Source organism: Gavialis gangeticus, unplaced genomic scaffold (assembly GCF_001723915.1).
Source record: "Gavialis gangeticus isolate Ggan-Ray unplaced genomic scaffold, GavGan_comp1, whole genome shotgun sequence".
NCBI lineage: Eukaryota > Metazoa > Chordata > Crocodylia > Gavialidae > Gavialis > Gavialis gangeticus.
In genome coordinates, this window is record NW_017728998.1 from 5,114,666 (window position 1) to 5,123,967 (window position 9,302).

The 9,302-nt window shown below is 48.4% G+C and overlaps 1 protein-coding gene across 1 annotated transcript in view; it reads right to left on the reverse strand.

The window, feature by feature from the left end:
* GINS2 (GINS complex subunit 2) overlaps nt 1–276 on the reverse strand; it is a 4,646-nt gene extending 4,370 nt beyond the window's left edge. The window contains exon 1 of the mRNA XM_019505437.1: nt 145–276. Within this exon, the coding sequence (XP_019360982.1) occupies nt 145–234 (90 nt within the window). The 5' untranslated portion in view covers nt 235–276. The remainder of the gene's footprint in view (nt 1–144) is intronic.
* Nucleotides 277–9,302: the final 9,026 nt, after the last annotated feature.

The window sequence follows — 9,302 nt, forward strand, 5'->3', positions numbered from 1 at the left end:
TTCTGGTCCCTCCCACAAGTTTGGCCCCGCCCCCATAATCTACCCCGCTCCGCCCACAATCTTCCCCGCTCCCTCTCTTCTGCCGCCCCGTCTGGCCCCGCCCCCTCTCTTCTGGCCCCTCCCAGAAGCCCGGCCCCGGCGCACCCCGATGAGGTAGATGCGGTCCAGGCTGAAGTTGGGCACTATGGTGACCAGCTCCTTCTCGGCCAGGAACTCGGCTTCAGCCGGGTCCATTCCCGGCGCCGCGGGCCGAATCGGTACCGGAACCGGAACGGCCCGGGGAGCCCTTCCCATTGGCTGGCTGCGCAGGAAGCCCCGCCCCCTCCCTTGGACTCCGACCGCAAAACATCCCCGATTGGCTGCCTGTCTCGCGCGGTGCCCGCGGGTTGGCTCCCTCCTGCGCGCGGAGATTGGCTGAGACGCGGCTTCTGAGGGAGGGGCCGGGGAGCCTTCCAGCCGATCGCTGCTCTCCCTGAGGAGGCGCCGGCCAATCAGCACTCTCCCTCGGCGCGTGGGCGAGGCTAAGTGTAGAGAAGGCGCGGGAGTTGCCATGGTGTTTCCATCCCCACTATGTGTCATAGACCTTGTATCTCAGGGGGGAGTCCCCCACAGGGGTTGGGGTAGGGAGCACCCCCACATGTCCTCAGCCTGAGGGGAGCCTTGTCCCGGCTCCATGCCAGCAATTAACCCAATTAATTAGGTTAGCCCAATTAATTGTGGGGGTCTGTCACACCTCCGCCCTCATGGCCTTATCACACCAATCCTGTCTGCAAGGTGCTGAGTGCCTGCTGCGGCCCCAAATATAGCTAAAAGGTGTCTCCACCCCACTGGCGGGAGGTGGGGGGAACTCTCCCTTGAGGAATGAGCAGTACGGGGGCTAGGACACACGCCAGCATGTGCTGGGGGGAATGCAGTATGTCTCTTGCAAGGCAGCGCCATGGCAACACCCTCACATATGACATAACTTCCTGTAGCTTCATTGGCGGCAGACACCAGCATGCCCGAGCGGGGCTGCTGATGCTTTGCCCACCCTTGATCTCGCCTCTGAACAGCCGCGGCGTGGGGCGCAGCGCCAGGAGTGCCACCACGGAGTAGCCTCGTCATCGTTAGCATAGCACCTTGTCAGCTGTAATGATTCCTCCCTTCCAGGCCAGGTAGGTGCTTCTTCTCCTCAGTGGGTGCGTCTACATGAGATGCTTAATGCGCAGTAGCCTAATCATTGCCCTGTGCAGTGGTGCGCCGGGCCAAAAAAAAAAATCGTGTTAACATGCTACTGTGCATCATGTTTCGTTAGTACAGATGCTCTTAATTGGTTCCTGAAAAAGAAACAACGAGCGAAACGAGCAGCAAGTGAAACCGAACGTTTTTGATCATCTGACACGACAACCGCAAGTGTTTTTAATGACCCGAGCATTATAACAAAACTCGCCGGGTGCTAAGTGTATCCGTTTAAAATGAGCATTGTAGCCAATGAGCGCCAAGCGCAGCACTGTGAAGCAGGGGTTGCCTGTCTTCCATTAAGCGAGTACTAAACTACTGCGCATTAGTGAACATGTAGACGCGCCTTGTGTTTTTTTAACCGCAGCTTTGCAACTTTGTTCCCTGTTTTTTCGGATGAGCAGCCTGGCCTAGGGTCAGAGGGGTGGACTTTAATTCATGAATGTATTCATATTATTTATTACAAAAGCACTGCGAGGTCAAGGCACCGTACCTAGACTCCTGGCAGCCTTGGGGCAAACTTTTAGTATCAAACCCCACTTCGCCAGAGATAATGATAATAATGATAATCAAAATGACCATTTTCAGGCCTCCTTTCTATCCGCCCGTGCTTATGTTTGGCCCTGCTAGAGGTCAAGGCCCTGCCACCCTGTGCCTCTTCCAAATATTTGGCACAAAGCTGATCATCTAAGTGCAAGCCCATAGGCAACAGGTGGGCACAAGAGCCAGGTGGGTGGAGTAAGTGGGGACATAAGGAGCTGACATGGATCAGCTTGAAAAACAGCAACCCATCTGGCAAACCATTGTTCAGCATTGTGTAGGCATTACAGCCCAGAACTGTTTGAGAAAGGTATTTTTCTACCTCTGACCGGGACTTTGCTTGTTAATTAAAAAGAAAAGCCACCCCCAAACACTCAGCTACCGGGCCATATTTAAGATGAAACACAACAACAACAAAAACCCGTCAAGACCCATCGAAGATGTTAATGTCCAAAGTTATGCATGGGGGGGGAGGGAAAAAAAATAAAATAAAAGCTTTTATCCAGGAGTGATTTAGAGTGCTGTCAGCCAGGCTGTTAGGATGTCAGGTCGTCATGGAAACAGAAAGCCTTCAAACAATATTAGCGGTGACAGGTCTATTTAATGGTGTGTTTTTGTGATCCTGTTCAAAACACCATCTATTTCTTTGCCTTGCCTCCAGCTTGTCCCAGCACGGGCAGCAACCCCAATGCAACAGGATAAATAAAAAGGCTCCGAATGCAGCGTATAATCCCTGTCACCCGCCCCCCCCACAAAAGTCTTTCCTGGGGAGCCCTTTTCTTTCCTCTTGCCATCTCATCCCTGCCCCAAACCACTCTCTTGCTCAGATCGGGGCCTCTAGAATTTAGACTCAAACCACTCTGCATTGCATGAATAAAAAAGGAAAATGATAGTACCCAAGTTGTGGTGATGATAATAATCCTATTTTCCGGCTGTCATTCCAAGGCCTTGTTATGTCTGGATCTGATTTCTTCTCTCTCCACTTCACCCGTCCATAAAAAAAAAAACAACCCTCAAATTTAAGTGCTGTCTTCCCAGCGGCAGCTGCCAATAGTTCCTGTTGATTGATTTGTATTGATTAATCTGTTATGGCTCCCAAATGGCTTCCCCCCCACCCTTTCTTTTTTTAATTAAGTGAGTTTTGTGTTTGTGAGAAGTGCCAGACGGGTGACTCTGGGGGGCAACTCTGCATATTGGCAGAACAGCAATAACATGAGGAGTAGAAGGGCTGGTAGCTACCTCTGGGGGGTGAAGGCAATTTAGATTTCCGCCCCTATTCACCTCTTCGCATCCCTGGTGAACATCAAAGGCACCAATTATTGCCTAGCTTGGATATCACCCACTTGGAAAGCATCCTTACCTGGTCCCCTTTGAATCTTGAGCATCAATTGAAAATGAAGAGGTTTTCACAAATATCCTATTGCAGTCCTTGTTATTCCCCCTCTAGCTTTTGAGACTTCAGACCTCACATTTGTCCAGATTTTATCCACAACTAGGAGAGTTAAAAACATCCCATGGGTTTCAAAGGGAAGCTGAGTAGTCTCATGACTCCAGGAGCTCAGTTTTAGGAGAGACGGTGACCACTGTGAGAGTTACATTTGGGGAAGCTGGCAGCACAAATTCGGGACATGAATGTGGTTTTGGAAACCTTCACTAGCTGTTTTTTCTACCACCTCGCCACTATTTCTAGTGCAAGAGTCCTGCTTTCGGCTCCAGAACTGCCCCATGCCACCTGAGCTGGGTTTTGACACTTCTCAGTCTGAAGCCCAAAATCTGGAACATAACTCAGGAGGTGCAAATTCCCCCGTTATGTTCCAGTTTTTGGGCTTCAAATTCCCCCGGAAGCAAAAAGCAGCCGTGTCAGGCAAACCATCAGTGCCTGTGATCCGCAGGTTTTGAGCAGCTCTGATCTTGACAGCTTTAAAAAAAAAAACAACAGCTGTCATACAGGAGGAAATCTTGTCATCTTCATGACACAAGAAATCTGCTGGGTAAGCATTGCCCTGGGTTCTGCTAGCTCTAAATACACTCTGCTGAAGAGAGCTATTAAAACCAGGCTTTAGTGGGACTTAAGGCATTCCCAGCTCCCTTGCTATATACCAGTGCAGTAGATTTGTGCCAGCAGGTCGAGCTCGCTCCACGGCAGCAGCCAAGATTGGAATTCATAGCAGCCCCTGCCCTTCATTAGACCCCATAATGAAAGCACTGAACTGCTCTGCTCCTCCAGAAATAGACCAAGAGAGATGTCTGCAGTTGGAAATGCTCATCAAAGTGGCTGCTCCTGGGAAAATAATAGACTGATCGAATTGAACAGGACCTCTGGGGTCATCCAGTCCAGCCCCCAGCACAGAGGCACAATGCACTCTTCCTAAACCATCCGTATCAAATGCTTATCCATCCCCTTCCTGAAAATTTCCAAGGATGGAGATGCCACAGCCTCACCCAGCAGTTTGTACCATTGTCCTGCTGTTCTGACAGTAATGAAACTTTTCTCTGAAATTTCATCTCAACCTGCTTTGCTACAGTTTAAACCCATTGCCTCCCGGCTGACGCTCTGCAGAGAGAGAAAAAGACAGCACAAAAACCCCTAATGCAGACAAGTCTCTGAAGAGCTCCTCTCTTAGACAGGCCCAGCAGCTTCATCACATAGGAAAGCCAGACAGGCTGGTTGAAACAGCTGGAAGAACAAGCAGCCTGTCTCTACCTTTGAAATGCTCCATCGTTCATTGGTGAAGTTCAATTTCGGGTCCATTTCCAGCCTCAAATGCCACATTTTGATTTGCACTTCTCTTCCACACCCCCGGAGCTGGCTTTCACGTGCCTCCTGTGCAAATAGCCTTCTGTGTGTAAAGGGTTATTCTAAAGGGAGAAAGGGAGGCTGTTCAGTTCTTCATATCTGTCTGGGTCTCCATGAACCCGTTTAAACCTGCCATTGCTGCTTGAACCTGGTTCCTGCTGGTTAACTTGTGGTAGGCAGGGGCAGCCCCGCAAAGGCTGGTAGGCCTGGAGATGTCTGTGCCTAATAAGCACCTTTTGTCACACATTCATCCTGACCTTTAATCCAGGAACCAGCTTGGCTGCTGATAATGCTGCATCCTCAGCCTGCAGGCTTTCCCAACCCAAAGGCACACTGCTGCTGTTCTACATCCCCTGCCTTGGGGTACCAGTGATGCCTGTTTGCTCCAAAGAATTACTCAGTGGGCTGCAATCCATCCAGGGCTCCTTTAGGGGTTGTCACAGGGGTTAGGACAAGAAATTGTCTAAAGTTGCACTGAGGAAGATTTAGGTTAGATATTGGGAAGGGCTTTCTAATGTAGAGGGTTGGTAAGCACTGGAGCAGCCTGCCCCGGGACATCTCCTCCACCCTAGGGCTCTGAGAATAGTTTGGACAGGCATATCAGGATGGCCTCTGTATCCTTGATCCTGCCTCAGAGCAGAGGTGGAATACATGCAAGTTTCTCCATTTCTGTGATCAGGGGAGGGCAAACCGGGTGACTGCCCAGGGCCCCACACTTTAGGGGGGCCCAAAATTTTGCAACAATATTTTGAGGGGGTGAAGTTTTTGCAAGGAAGTGGCTCAATTTTCATTTTAATACTTGACTATTTATTTACTTCCCCCAAAGAATATTTAAAAAATCCATGCTATGACTGTGGTGGGTTAATAAGGGGCCCCAAATAACTCTCTTGCCCAGGGCCCCAACAACACTAAGGCCACCACTGCTGTGACTCTAGGGTGTCCAGTGCCAGGCAGGTTAATATAGCCCAGGTTAAATTAGCCACATGTGGATGGGGAGGCAGCCCTGACAGGTTCCCGAATTTAAGAGGGTTCTTATTTGCTTTAAAACTCAGGAGGTAGGAAACTGATGGGGGGAAAGGTCAGTGCTTGACCTCCTAGCTCTTCCAGCTTCCCCAGGATTACACTCTCTTCCAAAGCAGTTGCCTCAGGTGTTTTTAGCATTAGTGGGAAGCAAGGAAGCTTTCGTCACACGCAGATCAATAGAGGAAACCGTCTCCTAAAAACCAGACTGAGCTTATGACTTTCTCTCTGAAGTCAGTGGGACTGATCTGCACTCACTGGCACTGCCTCAGGTATGGAGGAACCCTGTGGCATCTAAAGGCAGAATGCTTCCTGCGTCTGTATTGCAAACAGACGAGCAGGGAACTCAGCTCCATCCATTTGCTCCACCACCTACCTGCCAGGGAGTTGAAGGGGATCTCAGCATCCCCAGAGCAACTTTTATTTTCAGACTTTGCAGAGGGAGAAATAATACAATTCCACTCGAACGCCAATCGCCTTCATGTCCCAGGGGAACAATAATCTAAACCCTATTGGAATGCATTACGGCGGTGCCAGGCAGTCTATAAATGGCTCTGACATGGTGTGAATACACTTTTGTGTCTTTTGCCATCTGCTGCTGTCATTAAAAAATTAAATTTCCATCTGTTTTCACACTCTCCCCCCTCTTTTCCTGTAGGTTTCTGATGAATTCTGTTTCTTGGTAGCAAACCCCCTCCCCGATCATCTCTTTCTGTAGACTGTGGATGTTTCTCATGTGTAATGCGTGGGTCAGGGTGGAATTATACCCTGTGATTATATTGAAGATGCTGATTTTCACAGGATGATCTCTGCTTTGCCATTTACTTCGCCTTCTCTTTAGTGCCCCTTGGAATCCGTTCGTTCTTGCCCCTCAACTTAACAACAAACAGAAAGCTTTAAAAAAAACACAACAACCCCAGAACCCAACCGAATGTAATGCTGATGCTATTTTCCACAAAGCACATGGCAGTGGAGCACTCTGAAGTTGCTTGGACTCTGCATCTATATTTTTTGGAGTGTCATTGTACTTAGGATTGGCTTTTTAGTTGATGATTTTGCTGTGAAACCCAAACATGGGGGAGACCCACAAGCTGGAAGTGAAACTCACTAGAAACAAGGAAGCGAGAGTGACCAGGTTAGCTTCCTCTTTCCTCGCTCCCTCCGGAGGCATCAGATATAAATAGAAGGAATAACAAATCTGTGACTAGATTTCTTGGCAGGTGCAGAAAGGCCTAGCCAAGGGCTCGTTTCTTTAGGTAGGCCTATGTTTGAGCAAGCACGAGTGTGTTTGAGTGGCAGGATGTATGCAATGAGTTGTTAGCTGGGTGGTTAGATGGTTGGGGCAAGGGCTGAGCCTTTTGCCTTTGACTGTTAAGATTTGCTAAGTAGATTGTATAGGGGATTGAGCGGGGTTTTCAGAAATGTATAGGACTGGGAGCCCTCTGCTCTCAGGTCAATCGAACCTTTAACACCGGTTTCAAAGGCTATAGCATTTGATCAATACTGAGAATCTTTGAAAATCCCACCCCAGGATTTTTCAAGTCCTTCAGGTTTTAGACAGCAATACATGATGCACAGGTAAGGGGGTTGGGTACTTTCCTATGGAGGGTCCCTGCAAGTGCATTTTCTACCAAAAATGGACTTATATTGGACTGCTTTATGTTCTCTCCTTGAAGCTCATGGTTGTTCTGGGATTCCCTCATCAGTGGGCACATCTACACATTCATTAATGCATCTAGGTACAGCACATTTAGTTTAGTACTTCCTTACTGAAGTATTAACTACAAGCACAATAACTACCGTTACTGCACAGTAGCGCTGACACATGGCTTTTTAGTGATGCTTACTGTGCGTTGGCCTAATAACACTGCTTGTAGGTTATTAGTACATTTTTTGATCGCCAGGCTACTGCACAGTGTTATTAGGCTAATGCGGAGTGTTATTAGGCTAATGTGCATTAAGCGTCTCATGTAGACGTGCTTAGTTTGTCTTATACACCAACCTCATGTTACACATAGATTGTAAGCTACACGGGGCATGGACCAGCTCTGTCTTTGGACAGCACCTACCACCGCATGGCTCAAGCAGCTAATATATATTTATTATACATATATAATAAATAATGGAATGAAACAGTACCTAGCATTTGTCCCTGACTGAGCCTTCTAGGTACTCTGTGTGCATGTGCATATGTACTGTTATCTGTACATGCGTATGTATGAACACTTTTTAGTAAGACAACCACAAAGAAGTAGCTTATAATCCTGGAAGAATGAGAACTCCCTGAGAGAAGCAGTCTGGATGACTGAATAGCACCTCTGGCATGGTTTGATGCCGTGCCGATGCAATGATTAAGAGCACAGCAGGTGTCTGTCCCTTGAACTATAGCTACCTCTTCAGAGCAGGGACTATTCCCCTATCAATCCCTTCCCGCTAGAAGGAGCTGTCTGAACTGGAGAGCTCCACAACACTGCAGCTGCATGGGAGAAACTAGCAATGAGCCAAGGGTTGCTGGCAGAGAAACAGGATACAGCCTGTATTTGAAAAAGGGAAGGGTTGGCTTGCGGTCTGCAAATGAGGCATCCCTGAATTCTAACGCTTGGGTTCTCTTTGCAGAGAGTCGCTTCATTTCTTTATGCACGTGTGCAGTGGGGAAAAGTGGAGCTCACTGTATTGAAATAGAGACTGGTTGCCTCTTATGTGACAGGTCAGTGCCACATCCCCATTATGCAGATAGGGGATGGAGGCACAAAAAAGATTAAGGGACTTGCCAAGGTTATAGGCAGAGCAAGGAATTGAACACAGGTCCATCAAGGTTCCTGCCTCCAGCAGCAGCCACACTGTGCCAGGTACAGTACAAACACAAAGTGAGCTCAGCCCTGGTACCAAAGAGCCCATGCTCATAAAAAACCCATGAGTTGAAAGACAGAGATTTATTATAAAGCAGCTGCAAAGTGACAGGAAGTCTGTACCTGCGGCAGCATGACAATGTGGGAAGGCTGCTTTGGAAGAGCTCTCTTTGCAGCATCCACTTTGTGGCGGTTTGTTAGGATCAGCACAATTGTGGGGCAGAAGCCTGATATTTTGGCTATCCTGGATTTGTGCACGACAGCTGACAAGCAAAGAAAGCCCCAATACACTATGCCTGGAGAGAGGGCTCTGTTTTGTGTGCGTTTCCCCCTTGTTTCTGATGATGAAGCAGCAAGCAGGTAAACAGCATCTTAGATCCTATTGTTTTTATCCATGGCTGCAGCCAGTTCCCATGTCAGAGTCACCCTCTGGGATATCACAGTAATCTCATCTGCAATGGCATCGAAGGACGCCAGCTTAGACAACAAATAAGCAATGGGAACCAGATAAAAATCATCCTGTTCCCAAGCACATGTCCTTGATTATCCAGAACAGGTGAAGGAAATGCATGAGTTGATTAGAATTCATCATGTCTCGTGGTTCCAGAGAAGCTTTCATCCCAAGGAAACCCAAAGGGCTTTCCACCTCAGATATAAAAGGGAGACAAGTCATCCACCATTGAAATGCACCCACCTCTGGGGTGGAAGACAGGTGCTGTTCAATGGCACACAGCACAAACTGCATGTGAAATGGACCTGGCAGAGGGGGTTTTGAAAAGCAGAGTGGCATTCAGGACCTTTCCCCTTGCAAACGGGACAGCGGGATCTGTTTGGGCTGTGAAAAAGCAGCAGGTTTTGGATCTTAGGAAAAGCACAGC